Consider the following 17,681-nt stretch of genomic DNA (forward strand, 5'->3'; position numbering starts at 1 on the left):
TACAAGGTCGTCTAACATGAGAATATTCACAGTGAATCAGAGTTTTGAGAAGAACAGAGGTACGGCGTTAAGGCCACTTAGGGCCAATGACAATCGTCAGCACTGAGGCTGACTTGTGATCATGGTCCTATGGAATCTTATATTAATAGTGTAGATTCTCAATATCTAACCATATCCAATCAAGATCTAGGGACAGTACATGGGGTGCTTCAGTAACACAGTAATTGGGAGATGTTCCAGATACAGTACAGAATTTGTGGCATTACTACGAAATGTGGAATCCTGGAATATGGGGATATTAGGAGACAATCTAATCATCTGAAAGTTTCGGGTAGTTCTGGGTGGGATTAGGGACCACTGAGAATACAATCAAATTGCCGTTGTTACCGTTTCATTTATGGCATTGATATATTCAACATTTTTAAAATTATCTCTGGTCTGTTGTTTTTCTCCACCCACATTTTAATAATATTTTTAAATGTATGCTCACTAATTTGTAACGTTAATCAGTTTTTTTTTGAAGTTGAGAGTATCACAAATATATTCCACCAAGCAAATTTCTAGTAGCTGAATGGATGATATGCATTATTCATCAGGATTTCAATTTGTAAACAGAGAGAAACAATCAGGATCAAGGAGCAATCATTTAGGTGGTTCTTAGGTGAGGAAACAGCACTTTGGGAGAACAAGTCCAGGGGAATACGCAAGGTTCTGAAACTGAGTGACACATCTTAGAGTGTGCTTTAGAAAGTAACTTTGATTAGGAGGATGATAGTGCCTTCAGTAAGGTATGTGAAATAAATCCACAGAGGCCAGTATCCCGTCACCGAGTCACCTTCTTTTTACCCATGGAGAGTCCTTGACACTGATCCAGCTCCCCCAGAGCCAACTGTCAGAGTAACCAGGATCTCTGACACCCCTGTTTATATCTGTCAGCCAGGATCAGATTAAAAGCCCCGATCAGGCAACTCATATTCTATGAGGTCCACCTGGCTGCCGTCATTACAATTACTACAGTATATACATACATACTGGCCAAAATGCCTCTGGGATGGAGTGCATCTACTGGTGATGGTAGTAAGGACAATTCTGGGATGCAAATGAAGTGTAGAGGGATACCGTGTAAACTGACACCATTGCAGGTAGAAAGGGCATATGGAAGCCACTTAGTTTGGAAGGCAGACACTGTTTTCAACTAAATACTGGGGCCAAGGAATCAAATTTGGCAAGATGCGGTAAATCAAATGTACAGGCAAGACAGAAAGGTATTAATATGGAAAAAGAAAAGGCTGTGACAGAGCAAGGATAGAAAGTACAAATTGAAGGGCAAATTAAAAGATAGTGCTTGAGGTTTCATAAATAATGAAACAATGGAGCTACATGCTCTGTGTCTGAATGTACATAACATCACTGCTAGAAGCTCAACTTTTCAAAATCCATATAAATAACAGGATGAAGAGACCAAAAGCATGGTTGTTAAATTTGCTTATGACACAATCAGAGATGGGAAAGTCAAGAGTTAAGAAGATGCTACAAAGGGATATCAGTAGGTTAAGCAAACATGCAAAGATTTGAAAACTGGAAATGTGGGTTGGGAACATGTAATTTTTTTTCCATTTTAACAGGAAAGATACAAAGAAGCATAGTATCACAATGGTGAGTGATTTCAGAGGTCCAAAATGCAGGGGGCTCTGGCTGTCCTCATGCATAAATCACAAAACATCTGTATCCAAGTACAGAAAATAATCAGGAAAACTAATACGGTATAATTGTTCATTGCAAACACAAAAATAGTAACATACTGTTTTAGGTAGAATGTATCTGGAGCACTGTGTAAAATATTGGCCTCTTAGTTAAGGAAGGACATAAATGCATTGGGACCAGTTTTAAGAATATTTACTAGATTAGTATTTGAATTGGGTAGATGTCTTAATAGAAAAGTTTGGGTTGTCAAGGCTCGATTTGGTGTTTAGACGAGGAAAATGCAATCTGACAGAAACATGAAAAATCCCAAGGGTCTTGACAGGGTGGCTATAGAGAGGGTGTTTTGTCTTGTGGGGAAAAAACTAGAGATCACCATTTAAAAATGAAGATTTGCTGATTTGAGGCAGAGACAAGTTTTTTGAATCTTTGTCCTCAAAATGTGGAAATATGGTCATTGAGAAGTGACAAGTCCAGCTGAAAAATTATCAAGAGTATGTAGGAATGTGGAGTAGACAGATTAGCCACAATCTTACTGAATGGTGAAACAGGCTCAGGGGCCAAGTGGCTTTAATTCCCATGAGAGAATTAAAATTTGGTAGCAATGGGTGTCAGTAACATTTAATCGCATTGGGGAAGGGACACAGGCCAAAGCAGTCAGATTTGCATCTAATTCCTGAAATACCACAAGGTGAATTTACTTACTGTGTACTTTTAATGAGTCTGCTGCAACTGCTTGCCCCTCTTTCATGGCCATATTTACACCTGGGTATTCTTTGGAAAGGGAACATGCTGTATAGCAACACCCTTGGTGCCTTTAGACAGAGACAGGCACTGTCAAGAGTAAGATTGCATTATTACCCCCTCAACTCTATTTTAATTTAGTTCCCTTCAATTTTACTAATCTCTCCTATATTTATTATTACTGCTTGGTGGGTGATATTTGATAATTGGGCTTTATTTAGAAACATGGGTGAATTGCTGAAGATGAGAAAAAGACTCAGAGATGTGTAATAGCATGTCTGGATGGAAAAAAGAATAGATTAAAAATTCAGCCTTATGCCCATTTAGTCATTCAGTTTCCCACCAGTGCCATAATTACCAAGTCACTCGTGATGCCCAACATTTGCCTCTTTGAAATACAAAGAGCATTGTTACAGCTTCGGATGACTATCAGAGTGTGCAGAATTAGCATGTTTATAGTGAGGGTACTTTAAATCAACAGCGAGGGATGCAAGTAGCTCACTTTTTTTTAAACTTGAAAAGTTTACAAATTGAGTTTGTTTAGGAAAAAAGAATCTTGAAAACAACTTTTCATACAATTAATGCAGAAAACATTTAATAACTCTTAGATTTCATCCAGTAATGCACATAGGTTTTAGATTAAAAATGGCTTGAAGGCAAGATAGAGCTTTGGAATTGGCATAATGAAAGCAAGCATGCAAGTACAGCAGGTAGTGAAGAAAGCTAATGGCATGCTGGCCTTCATCACAAGAGGAATTGAGCATAGGAGCAAAGAGGTCCTTCTGCAGCTGTACAGGGCCCTGATAAGACCGCACCTGGAGTATTGTGTGCAGTTTTGGTCTCCCAATTTGAGGAAGGACATTCTTGCTATTGAGGGAGTGCAGCGTAGGTTCACAAGGTCAATTCCCGGAATAGCGGGACTAACATATGTTGAAAGATTGGAGCGACTGGACTTGTATACTCTTGAGTTTAGAAGGATGAGAGGGGATCTGATTGAGACGTATAAGTTTATTAAGGGATTGGACACTGTGGAGGCAGGAAGCATGTTTCTGCTGATGGGTGAGTCCAGGACCAGAGGACACAGTTTAAAAATAAGGGGTAGGCCATTTAGAACAGAGTTGAGGAAAAACTTCTTCACCCAGAGAGTGGTGGATATATGGAATGCTCTTCCCCAGAAGGCAGTGGAGGCCAACTCTCTGGATGCTTTCAAGAAAGAGATAGACAGAGCTCTTAAAGATAGTGGAATCAAGGGTTATGGGGATAAGGCAGGAACAGGATACTGATTGTGGATGATCAGCCATGATCATAATGAATGGTGGTGCTGGCTCGAAGGGCCGAATGGCCTACTCCAGCACCTATTGTCTATTGTCTATACAGCTTGGCAGGACCAATGACCCACCGTGTCTATCCTGTTTGGGCCCAAAAATATACCTTGTGGATTCTTGATGCATATTTGACTGGCTTGCATTGACCAAGTGTTTGCTCATTCCGAGATCTTCACTATTCTTCTCTTTAGCGTTGTGTGTGTCTATTGATCATCTGCGTACCTGTTTCTCTGTAGCACGTGGGATCAAGAGTAGGCCGTTCAGCCTCTTAAGCCTGTTCAATAAGAACATATAATTTGATTAGAGACAGTTCAGGGGAGGTTGACTAGGATGATGTGTGCTAAGGAGGAGTTGTCCTATGAATAAAGGTTAATTAAGGTATTGATCATAGCTGATCAAACACTTCAATGCCTTTAAATCGCCCCATCACCATTATCTGTACACCGCCCTCAGATGTTTCATGCTCATCCTCCTGTTAATTCACCTTAATTAACCTTTATTCATAAGACAATCCCTCCTTAGCACAGATCATCCAAGTCAACATTCCCTGAACAGTCTCTAATTATATCTTTCCTTAAATTAGGGGACCAAAACCGCTCATTGCACTCTAGGTATATGAATACTGTGTCCCAAATGCAGGTTAAAGCCTAGGAGTTTCACATCAAATAACTTATCTGCTGACTCAGAAAATGTCTCCCCAGCTACAAGGTACACACCAGTAAGTGTGATAGAATATACTTGCTTGGATAATTGCAGCTACAACAACCCTCAACATAAACTGGAGCCTAGATATTTGTTGGTGTTAAAAAGGTCCAGTCTGAAAGATACTGAGAAACCACTTGTCTCATTTTGGAACTTAAATATTCACCATATTCTCACAGGTATCCAAAATGTATGCTACAAGTACTAGGTCATTTTGGACAAAATGGCTTACTTGATTGGCACTCCATCTAATACTTTCAACACTGACTTTTTCCACTACCAATGAATAGTAGATTCAATGCATACTATCGGTAGGACATACTGCAAGGGTCCCTTGGCAGCAGCTATCAAACTTATGACCACTACCATCTAAAAGTACAAGGGCAGAAGATACACGGGAACACAACCACCTACAAGTTCCTCTCAAAACTACATATCACCATGACTTGGAATTATGCCAATGTTCATTTATTGTCAATGTATCAAAATCCTGGAACTCTATCCCTAGCAGCATTGTGAGTATACTTCGATCATTCGGACTTCAGTGGTCTAGAAAGCAGCTCACCGTCACCTTCTCAAGGGCAATCAGGATGGACAATAAATGCTGGCCTCATCAGTGTGAGCCACTTCCTGTGAACAAATAATGAAAAAAAAATCCTATTTTACCCCACTATCCCCAATAATCACTAGCTCATGGTGCTGCAAACAATCCAAAGGTTAATAACTTTGAGATCCAGATTTTTAACTTCCTTTCTAGCTCCAGAAACAGCAAGATCTCAACCTTTTGTCTACCTGTGTCACTGATTCCTGACTTCTCATCATTCTTTCTCAGAAATGTTCAATGGTTATTGAAGAAGCACCAATCACAAAGAAAACAAAATTCAAATACTACCAACTACGCTTGGCTACTGATAAATTCTCACAGCTGTTTAATCCAGCTCTGAAGGTCAATTGAATCATGAATTATTTCATCTGATAGTTATTCTAGTTCAACGAAACAGAATTCAAGCTTTGTGGCATGATCTATAGCTGTCTTTTGCTTTAATATTCATTCTGCCTAGGTACTGTAAGTGACTGATACTCAAGATTTCCACTTCCACCTGAACTCATTCCAACTTTACAATTTTTAATGATACGAACTTGCATAAACTTACATATACAAAAAAAGACACAGACAGAAGTTTCCAAAGACAAACACTGAAACTAGAAATCCAAACATTCACTGATATTGTTGACCAGGTTCATTAACATGTGAATATCTTCAAATTATTTGATGAACACTTACATCTCACTGGCTCAGAGCTTTATTCCCTACAGACTTTAAAATTCTAGTTTCATTATCATCCTGTAGCAGTATTGTGCCTCATATGCATTTTGTGCTTGAAAAATTAATGCAGTGCTATTTCTGAATACTGCATAAGCTGCTTATGACTACATTATACATATCAGTGGACAGTTGCACAGAAGCTCAGTAAACTGTTCTTTCAACAAACACACAGCTGGTATGGCATGAAAAGAGTATTCATCCTTTCACCTGCAAATGGACCCTCAGCTGTGTTTAGTCCCACTTTTATTTCACTATTTTTTAACTGCAAATACTTAATTGCTCTTGATTAGGCAAAAAAAATCAAAGCTTTAATCTTGCAAATATATTCTAGAACTGATCATATGATATGGTACAAAATAATCACTGAACATGAACAATCATTTGATCCTTGCAAGACTGCTTTAGAAATATAACCTCTTGTGCTTCAGGTGGCCCAGCCAGTTTGACTAGTGAGTATCTGAGTAATGACCTACACTCGGAGAGTGCCAGCTCATGTTTTTAGTCTAACTTTAGTTGGGCCAACACAGAGGGATATTTGGGAAGGGTGATATAGTGGGAGAATATAATTGACATCGTACACTTGCTGACTGCCACATCATTGAAAGGTGGCAAGCAAAGCATTGGCATCAGACTTAATATTCTTTGCAGTTGAACACCAAGCTGACATTCACTGAGAAGGGTCACATATATGAAATTGTTACTTCATAAGGTACTGGAGACCCACCAGTTATGAGTCAATGTCTTCAGCAGAGGCTAGAAGGATTAAAGATGTACTGAAAATAAAACAGTAATGTTACTGACCACTCCGTATACTGCAAAAGAAGATGTCGCATCCTGAACGCATCAAAAAAAAATCTGTAGGTTCACTTGAAGTTTTGCCAATTAGTAATTACAGGAGTATCAAAGACAAAGAATTGGGTATATTCAGCTCCTCATCAGATTATACAATTACATTTCTTTTGAGTGAGGGTCTGTGTGGAGAACCTTTATCCCAAAATTGATTATTTATTTACTTTACTAGATATTCAAAGGACTATGGGCCTGGGACTGGTTGCAGATTTTAAAAAAAAAATCACAGTCTAAAGAGTTTATCTTGGGATCACAATGCTGCTGGGGCAGTTTAGCAGTTTTAAATGGGGGAAAGTGGAAGGACGATGAAACATAACTGCCATCAATAAGTAACTCCTTCAAGAGTTCATTAAGGGATATATCCACTTAGTAAGCCCAAACTGTGTACTGTGTTATGACTAGTCTCCAGGAAAGGCTCCCCAATTTGTTTCGGTTCCAGCTGGGATAATTGAAATTGCTAACTTCCCAGGTGAGGAAATGTGAAGTGGCACCTCTTGGTTATTCATGTACCCACCCCCACCCCCAGCCTTGGTTATTTGTAGCAGGGTTAATTTTAAAAGGATCTCTTCCCTTGCGTGCAAACCCAAATGAAGCTGTGCTTTAAAAGAAGCCAATTTAATTAGGTTTTCTTGAATTTATAAAGAGTGAGTTTATTGATAACTAAACACTAGAAAAAGTAGTAACACAACACATATACACTCATATTAGAAATAAGAAGTAAGTTCACAATAAAAGTTCAAAATAAATACATAGATTAGTTTCGGAATTGAGGAACAGACAGCTGAATATTGTGTCCATTATAGTGTTTGCTATTGGAAGCACTGATGTTAGTAGTTAGAGTAGATTTTGAATTTGTTCACTTTGTAGGTTGATTGAAACTGTTATCCTAAATCGGTTTGGCAGCAGCTGAGTGGCAGCATTCAGCGTGAGTCCTTTCACTTTCTTTTAACTATAGTGATGCTTAAATAGCTGTTCTCAGAGCTATGCCCCTCACAGTACAGTAGCCCACACAGTAGGATATTAGGACACTGAAAGACAGAGATCAAGAGTGAGCCTTGGCTTTACCACCTACCCCTGTGTATTCGTGAAAGGGGAGAAATTTGAATGTGTCTCTCACTTAGACTGCTGTCATGTTTTACCATCATATTCATAGCCTGAGATGCTCCTAAGAGATTATGAATTCAGTTTGTAGTATATTTTCTCCTTTTGAAGTTCTTTTGACACCTCATAGGATGTGACATTCCAGAGTCTCTCTCCAGGCAGTCAATGAACTTTAAAAAAAACAAAAGAACCACAGATGCTGTAAATCAGGAACAAAAACAAAGTTCTGAGGTAGGGTCACCAGACCTGAAACATTAACTCTGTTTTCTCCTTCAAAGATGTTGCCAGACCCGCTGAGCTTTTCCAGCAACTTTTCTTTTGTTCCAGTCAATGAACTTACACCTTTGCTGTTCATTCATTTTTTTTTCAAAATAAGCATTGAAGTTGGTATTGTCCTTGGATGATTGGATTATCAACAGTCATACCAATTCAGTGTAGGTGGTGTGTCAGATTCACCATGGAGCGTAAATACATTTCTTTGAAGTTGATATTTATTCAAAGCTAAACTAGCTCCTGCATGCATGCTATTTCTAACCTTATCCTTCATGAGCACTCCAAGGCTGCCTTCTCTAATTGGGAAGGCAAGTCGCTGCCATGAACATATTTGTTGCCTTCCTGTGCTGAATAGTTCAGGACAGCCAGTTCTTGTCTCCTCTAACTGTAGAACAAGCTCATCTCCTGGTTAATTAGACCATTTGTATTTTCACAGCTGGGGTGCCAGTTCAGTCCCCAGAAGTCCTTGTCGGGATTCTGAACAGACTTAAAAATCCAGTGCAACATAAATGAATTTCGCTGTAAACAAATAGATTTTCTTTAGACACTGTTGCATAAACTCTGCTTCTTTTCTTTTATTAAAAGTATTTTTTGATGAGTTTTTGGCATCACCAGTAGGACAATATTATTGCCATCCTTTGTTTTCCTCGAGAAGATGGCAAGGCTCCCTCTCTTTGCACCACTGAAGACTGTGCAGTGAAGGTGCATCCACAGCAGCTTCATGTTGAAAGCTTGAGGATGTTGTCTGGGAGTTAAAGAAAAATTAGTGATACAATTCTAAGTCAGGATTATGTGTGATGTGAACGGAAATTTGCAGGTGGTGGTGCTCCTTGCACCTGCATCCCTTGTCCAACCAGCTGATCGAGCTCACAGATCTGCGCTAGCACTGCTAGCTGTGAATGTGCCCAGTGGTGAGATTCCCCCTGATTGGTGTCAAGCCCAATCGTGCTTAGACTCTCTGAAACCACAATTGGTCAAATGCTACTTTCATATTGATGCTGGACTAATGGTGTGATAAGGCCTTGTGCAATTTGATGTTTTCATCCCTGACAATATGCTGTACCTCCTAATTTAGTTTCACCTGTCAACTTAAATAGGTAACTCACAATTTCTTCAACTACATTATTCATCATTCCAGAATCATACTAAAAAATGAGGCTGTGTGCAGAATCCTAAGGACATTATTTGTCACATTCCATGAATCAGACAGCAAACCCTTTACAGTTACTCATAGTTCCCTAACTAATTAGTGACCCATGTCAAATGTTCCCTTTAATTCTCCATGGTCTCACTTTTGCTAATCTAATCTACAATCTCATCAAACATTTCGTCAGAACCCATACATACAACATCCATAGAAGATTCCCTATCCAGCACACTGGTGAACTCCTCCGAAAATTTAACTGGATTAGTCAGACATGACTTGCTCTTCACAAAGCTATGCTGCCTAGTGTGCTAAAAGGCAAGTGGCAAGGCAGAGTTGCTGTGAACAATCAAGCAATGTGATTTAGCGCTAAGAATGCAAGCTCTGAACCCTGAGGTGCACCTTGTTACCTGCCGTTGCTTAGAAAGTGACCTGATGGCAGTACTGCAATGTGAGGTGCAGAACTGTGTTTTAGTCCACAATTAAGCACAATGATGTGGAAAATCTGGCACCTTGTTGACATTGTCTTGTGTGGATGAGGGTGCTAGAGGTCACTACTCTTGGAGCATGTTCTGAGATGTTGGGGAATTCTAGCCCACTTGGAGGCTTGGAGAAGACACCGAGTTGCAAGCTCTAAGCTAGAGTTCTGACTTTCAAATCTGGCATTAGCACTGTCTAGGTTCTTACCAGTGCCTGGCAGAAGCAAAACCTGTGCATAGATGAGGCAAGATTATGTCATAATGAAACGTTAATGCATGCAAGCAGCAGCTTCACTGTTTAGAAGCAAGATTCTCATTTAACTACTGAAACCCTAAGGGGAAAATTAGACCTTTTTCTCAATGTCAAGAAGTTTATTTTCTCATTCTAGCCATAATCTCCCAACTTTCTCAGCATTGCTCATACCCTTCGGTTGCTGGGAGAATTCTGTCCTCTGTATCTGATTGAGGTTACTTTTCCAGATCAGATTGCTTCTTCTGTTAGAATAAACATTAAAATAAACAATGAAATACATGCAACAAAATGTGCACTTAAATAAAATGAAAACAAAAATAATTCCTGGAATTCTTAAGTATTATTATAATCGGGTGGTATATGTAGCTAGTATTGAAAAACTCATTAATGAATTGATTAATTCAGGAGTATACTGACTAACCTCTAAATGCTATGACTAAATTATATTAATTACTTTAATTTTAAACAGGTAAAATTAGCTTTTTTTCTAATTTGTTGCATTTAGTAATTATTTCACTGCAACATTACACTGAGCAAAATTGTGACTTCAGTATTTTGGTAAAAAACATAAAAAGGTTCTGAAGCCAACTGTAACATAAGATTTGAAGGATAATATTTCCTCACAGTGTGTAATGTTGCATTACATACCATGCAATGCACGCAAAATTTGCAATCTATCACAAGGCAATAATACATATAATTATAGACTGGCATCAAAAAGTATAAAAAATAAAGACCAATTTACGAATATTATCACCACCCAAAAGGTATAATCATTTAACATGCTGCAGAGTGTCACTTTATTTTATGTAAGAAATTCTTAAAAAGGTTTTAAAATTATGGCATCATTGTGAGCACATATGAAGATAAAATTCCTCCTGTCATTAACAAAGGCAAAAAAGTGTGTTTTATATCACTGTTGAGCTGAGGTATTGAGACTTATCTCATGCAAATATATAAACATTGTGAGTTCGATTGTGGTCATTCCGCAGTCTTAGTGATTTCTTACCATTTTATGTTTTTTTTACTCAGTGGACCTACCATGATAGTAACAGCCAATGATCAAATTCTTTGACTTTTCAAGTGACATTTGTTTCACAGATTGAGACTTTGAAGTAATTGCCAACTTATGCATGTAAGTACACTCAAATATATGTATTTCTGTCGTGAATTATTTTGAATTTGTTTTCCAAGGTGAACAGAAATATTACTCTGTTTTGGCCAATTTTTGTATCAGCAATAGCTATCAATGTTGACACCTGTATCTAGCAACGATTATTTCAGATTTAGCAACCCACAAGCATTCACCGATAAATTCTAGGCCCATAATACCTGAATGGTTGACAATATCCTGGAGATTAACTAAAGTAACATTAATTCATATTCTGTATGAAAAGATTTCAAATTCACACCCATCGTTCAAATATTTTTCTAATGGATGCATTTAATTATTTTCCAAATGGATGCTTTTAATTCTTGAATCTTTTATTCAAATCTTTTAATGACATTTGTTATTAATTTGTTATTAATGGGGTATAAAGAAATATTATGTAAGAGAACAATAGAAATAAATAACTATATTGCTGAATTCCAATATTTCAGTTTTCTTCCAAGGTTGAAAGTTCAATAGTTTTACTTATTCTTTCTGAAGCTAATGGCACATTAAACTTGGTGAACTTATTTTTGATTATTTGCTGTTTGCATGCGGTTGCTATAGAAACAAAGCCCAAAGCACTCTGTCAATAGAATCTGGAAAAACAAGAGGTTTGTGCAGCAGACAGTCTAGAATGAAGAAAAGACCATAATTTTTCACAGCCCCGAAAAGTTTACCTGAAATTTCTGGGATTTTGGAACAGGTTTGGTAAGTAGAATTTTGAGAATTTAATCAAAAACAAAATGGCTCACACAAAAATGCAGCAAAAATAAAAGCATTAGCAAGAAAGAAATCCACAAATGTCAGAAATCTAAAATGATTATTTTAAATTGCTATTCAAAGGTGAAATACCATAACTTTTAAGATTAAAAGCAGTTTCAAATGACTTCAGTCTCAAAATATAGTCCCAGGGTGATAATTCAGGTTTTTAAAATTTAAAGACTTTCAGAGATGGGAACTTGCAATAAGGCTTGAGGATCCAGAAGTCTTGAAAGGATTGATGTGGACAGGATATTTCCTCTTGAGAAAACAAAGAAATAGGGATCACTGTTTAAAAATCAGGGTTTACTTATTTCAAACAAATAATAAATGAATGTTTTTCTCTCAAAATGTCGTGAGTCTTTGAATGTCTTTCTGAAACACTGATGGACAGCATCCTGGAATACTTTTAAGGCAGAGGTAGATCATTTGTTAGGCAAGGAGTGAAAGGACATGTACAGGAAAATGTTCTTCTGTGTGTAAATCTAAAGGAATATTCTTCCATTAAATTATCACTGGAACTGTATGTTATTGTTTTCTCAAACATTATGGAAAACATAATCCTTAATGAAACGGAAATAGTTAATGGCAGGTTTAATCACTTTTTTTGAAAGTGTTTGCTTTCAGCTTTCTCGAACATTCAAATAAATTTTTGTTCAACTGAACTAATTTATGATTGTAGTGCATGAATTTATAGAAGCTATTCAAATAAAATCAATGAAACCCACTTCGTATTCTTTTTATCTGCAATAAATTTATTTTTGAGATACTGCACATCATTTCAAGAGATTAGATTTAGTACTTCAGCACAATGAAATGATTCAAGTGGAAACATACAAGGTCATAATCTTTGTTTGGCTTTGGATAAAAGCATGGCAATTAGAAAATCTCAGAAGAAAATTATTACTTCTGCATGTATGATGGAACATAAATGCCACTCAGTTCTCTATTTTTGCTCTTTAAGCTCAGGTCTTTGCAACTTCCTGCAACAAAACATTGTGAATTTACTGTGACCAATGGTTTGTCAAACCCAACAAAAGAGGGGGGATCTTCAGGTATTTTAACTGATTTCTACTTAACCAAGTATAAATCAACAAACACATTGTAATAACAATGCACATGCCATGAATTAATTCCTGTCAGTGACATAATTGGTAGTAGGCTTACATATATAACTACTTATTGAAATTAAAATCGAGATGTTTATCTGCCATATGCTAGCATTAACTGCACAATGTTTTAATATCAAACATTTGACTAATCTTGCAGCATCTGTGGAGGAGAAAACAGAGTTAACATTTCCGGTCTGGTGACCCTTCCTCAGACCCGAAACGTTAACTCTGTTTTCTCCTCCACAGATGCTGCCAGACCTGATTTTTTCCAGCAACTTTGTTTTTGTTCCTGTTTTACAGCATCCGCAGTTCCTTTGGTTTTTATTTGACTAATCTTGTTTTATTCACTACCAATAAGATACCTATTAAAAAGGACTTTTCAAAAGACACTTTTAGAAAGGCCAACAGGATTGCAATTCACAAGCAGATTATCAGGTAACAGATCTAGTTCTTATTCACTGCATAAAACAAGCTTTCTCAACATCTGAATCAGGTTTATTCATGCAATTTCCATTAAATGATATAACAGCAAAGGATCTCATCTGGTCAGGATAGTAATAGAAGCAATATAATTTGGTTTCGGTGTCTCAGCCTCAGAGAAAACCAGCCAGTCGTTCCAGTTCCTGATTATTATTTGTGTGTGCTTAGATGTCAGGCAAGGACATGATGGGGTTCTGCTGCAATGTTTCCTATGGAATAGCCTCTTGGCACTCACTGTCTAAACTCTCAAGTGAAGAATGCCAACTTGGATGGGTACCAGAAAACTGCCAGTACTAATGAAACCATATAATGCCATGAGCACCACCTGCAGTGGCAATGGAGAGAAAATTAGAGGGGTAGTGAGGAAGGGAAGGGGGAGGAATAGGACTGAATAGCTGATCGTGCTTTTATGTTTACGTTTATACATGAGTCCTTTTTATAAACAAAGAACAATTATTCAATTACAGAGTTAAGCAAATCTAATGAATACTGCCTTGCTGGAGTTAAATTGGAATTGTTCTTCTTTGGAGGAGGTGCTACTGAGCCAAATTCCCTTTTGTCTGATGTACACAACAGCTGATGAGAATTGGCTGGCTAATGTCAGCTGTGTGTATCTGTTGCTGCACAATATCATTTTGCTCTGTGTACTTTTACTGAGAGATTCATGTTCTTATGGAGGTACTGAAGTACAAAATTTAACAAGAAGGTGAATAGTTCACCTTTAAACCACTTTCCCATCTGTGCAAAAGGAGGTTGGCGTATTTGGAAAACTAAGTTTCCTGGAGTATAGTCAAAGAGCATTCTTTAAATGTCAGTCGCTTAAGAGAGGAGACAGCAGATTCTTTTAGGAGCAGAAATAGATTTAAGATATTTTCTCATCAACCTATTATACATACTACTGCAGCAGACGTGACTTGAATTCAGGCTCCTGCCCTAGAGGTAGAGAGACTGCCACTGCATCACAAGAGCCCCAGGAATAGAGTTAATTGATAATTAGAAGAATTAGGAGGCGCAGGATATATTTTTAAAAGTGTGTAAATCATTGAAGTTGAATCAGAACATGGGATAATCCTAAAAGGTCGCAGCTGTTACTGAGCATGTGTGTATTTTGACTGAAGTGGAAATGGGAAAAGTAGAATTGTCAGAATGAAACAGGAGAAATCTGAAAGAAGTGGAAAATGGATGGTGGAAATGGCAACAAAATATATCCTGATAAAACATTTTAGTTATCAAAGTAAATCGCAAAAAATAAGGTGCTTGGTATGGTTGATCAAGCACAACTAGGGACTAGCAATAAATGCTGGCCTAGTCGCAAGGCCCATGTACCATGAATGAATAAAATAAAACATAATATTACAAGATTGTTCAAGTGAAGGAAATTAAAGAACCACAAAGGGTGCTTTATAAGATAATTTTACTTTCAATTTGATGTGCATTTTGTTTGCTAAGATAGATTGTAATTCCCTAAATTTATGAGCCTTCTCAAAGGAACACTAGCAATATCGGCCCATTGACCCCACTGATCAAGGTATGGTTGTACTCTAGGTAGCCTTCTTCACTGTCCACTATACCACCAATTTTGGTGTCATCTGCTAAAATATAACCGTATCTCCAATGTTCACATCCAAATCATTTATATAAATGACACAAAGTAGTGGACACAGCACTGAACATTGTGGCACATCACTGGTCACAAGCCTCCAGACTGAAGAGCAACCCTCTACCACGACCCGCTATCTTGGAGGTCTGGCAGATGGAGTTTAATTTAGATAAATGTGAGGTGTTGCATTTTGGTAAGGCAAACAACGGCTGGACTTAAACAAGTGTTGCCGAACAAAGAGACCTAGGGGTACAGGTGCATAGCTCCTTGAAAGTTGAGTCGCAGGTAAATAGGGTGGTGAAGAAGGCATTTGGCACGCTTAACTTCATTGGTCAGAACAATGACTATATGAGTTGGGATGTCATATTGTGGATGTATAGGACATCAGTGAGGCCATTATTAGAATACTGCATACAATTCTGATTGCTCCTCTATAGGAATGTGTTGTTAAACTTGAGAGGGTGTAAAAAGATTTATGAGGACGCTGCCAGGACTGGGCAGTTTGAGTTACAGAGAGAGGCTGAACAGGCTGGGGCTTTTGTCCCCTGGAGTGTCAGAAGCTGAGGGGTGACCTTACAGAGGTTTATAAAGTCAAACGAATAGGACGAATAGCCAGAGTCTTTTTTCCTAGAGTGAAGGTATTCAAAACTACAGGGCATAGGTTTAAGGTGAGAGGGGAAAGATTTAAAAAGGACCTGAGAGATAATCTTTTCCACAAAGAAGGTGGTGCACGTATAGAACAAACTGCCAAAGGAAGTGGAGGAGACTGGTACAACTACAATTTAATTAAAATTTAAAAGGCATCTAGATGGGTATTTGAATAGTAAACGTTTAGAGGGATATGGGCCAAAAGTCAGCAAATGGGACAAGGTCAGATTGGGATTTCTGCTCAGCAAGGACAAGTTGGACTGAAGTGTCTGATTCCAAGCTAAGTGACTCTATGACCCTATTAGGGACGAAATACTACACGACACTTTTAGACTTTCAAAGCACATTTGCTAAACAAAACTCCTCAAAAACACTCTGCTGAAATGCAAGGAAAAAGTTCAAGGAAATTTTACACATCAGATTTAAAGGCAAAATAATATAAATAGCAACTCGTAATTATAAAGTTTTCACAACAAAGTTTCTTAAGAACTGATTGTTAGTTATTTGTTTTATCAATGAATTATAGAAGATCCACGAGCCCTTAATATTGTAAATTATATGTGCAAATTAATAAATAACATAAAAGCAAGGTAATGCATATCAGGACTTCAAAAAAAAAACTCTGGATTCGTTGATTCACATGTGGATTGAAGGGACTTTAGGTGACTTGTTAACGTTATAATTTTCATGGATGATAATGCCAGTGCACTTCATATTTCTTAGCAAAACAACAATGTGGAATTGATGAAGTCTGAAGAAGTGACCCAGACTCAAAGCGTTAATTGTTTCTCTCTTCCCAGATACTGCCACCAGACCTGCTGGATTTCTCCAGCATTCTTTCTTTCAGATTTCCAGCACCCGCAATATTTTGCTTTTATTTGAGCAATACAGAATTGATTGTTCCACGTCCATTTCACCAGGCCATGTTCTCCTGAAGTCCATTACCATTTTGCTCACAATTTACTATGTTTTCAAATTTTGTAGGATTCACAAACTCCTAAAATTGTACTCCCTATACACAAGTTCAAATATATGCTGTAAAGTCTCACCATTTATGAGAATGACATTCTTAGAAAGCCTTGCGAATGATAAACATATTTTTTAAGGGCAATCAAACAGATGATTTCAACCCTCCAAAAGTTTGATAATGACAGTACACAGCAGAAGATAAAAAGTAATCAAAACAATGTTCTTAATACATCAAAAGATATCCAACTGGAAAAACTGTTGTAACAAAATGAAAAACATAAAAAGTTTGTCATACTTGCCCTGAGTCCAAGGTTCCCCAGCAGAATAAAACGATCATCACAGTGAATGCCACAAAACAAACATTCCAGTGAGCTACATTGCAAATGACATATGCACAGCCCACACCTTCTGGCCCAGGAAATAAAGTACAGTATGTAATGGTAATATTCTGGATCTCAAGACTTTTTAAATTTAAGTGCTTTTTAATGTTTTGACTTTTTTTAAAGATTTTTTTACACCAAAAACTGCAGATAATCAAACTTTGGACCCACAATGTTATAGGTGGATTTGCAAAATCACAAATGGCAAATATGCGAATTGTGGAACTTCACCATATTAAAAATAGACACACCAATCATACATCCAATTAACACTTTCCTTGTAGTTGCATATGCACCTGTTTTACAAATAGGTCTGTTACATGGAACTTTATCATGTGTTTTGAAATTTTATATAGACAATGTTTTGTGTACTTCCTCTATCCACCTACCCTGTTACTTCATCGAAGAACTCAAATCAGATTAGACAGGCACAGTTTTTCCTTAACAAAGGAACACTGAATGCACATAAAAACATCTGGCCTCTCATGCCTACTCCACCATTTGCAAACATTATGGTTGATCCAATTATAGTATCAAGTCCACTTTCCTATCAAACCGCTCTACCCATAAGACTGGAGCAGAAGTAGGACAGTCAGCCCATTGGGTCTGCTTCACCATCCAATAATCTTCAACTCCCCTTCCCTCATCTTCACCTTTAATGTGTGACCCCTAATTCTGAGAT

General features: G+C 37.6%; 1 protein-coding gene and 1 long non-coding RNA gene across 7 annotated transcripts in view; one reads left to right on the plus strand and one right to left on the minus strand.

Annotated features, from left to right (window-relative positions):
• The window catches only part of triqk (triple QxxK/R motif containing), a 94,168-nt gene that overhangs the window by 23,991 nt on the left and 52,496 nt on the right, over positions 1–17,681 (minus strand). The window contains exon 3 of one of the 6 annotated variants that reach the window (XM_059646130.1): positions 3,877–4,044. The exons of the other annotated variants lie outside the window; for them this stretch is intronic. Within the exon in view, the coding sequence (XP_059502113.1) occupies positions 3,877–3,913 (37 nt within the window). The 5' untranslated portion in view covers positions 3,914–4,044. The remainder of the gene's footprint in view (positions 1–3,876; positions 4,045–17,681) is intronic. 6 annotated transcript variants of the gene reach the window in all.
• LOC125451929 (uncharacterized) overlaps positions 11,657–17,681 on the plus strand; it is a 40,020-nt gene continuing 33,995 nt past the window's right edge. The window contains exon 1 of the long non-coding RNA XR_007247417.2: positions 11,657–11,759. This is a non-coding gene — a long non-coding RNA (uncharacterized LOC125451929). The remainder of the gene's footprint in view (positions 11,760–17,681) is intronic.

This window comes from Stegostoma tigrinum, chromosome 5 (genome assembly GCF_030684315.1).
Source record: "Stegostoma tigrinum isolate sSteTig4 chromosome 5, sSteTig4.hap1, whole genome shotgun sequence".
NCBI classification, from domain to species: domain Eukaryota; kingdom Metazoa; phylum Chordata; class Chondrichthyes; order Orectolobiformes; family Stegostomatidae; genus Stegostoma; species Stegostoma tigrinum.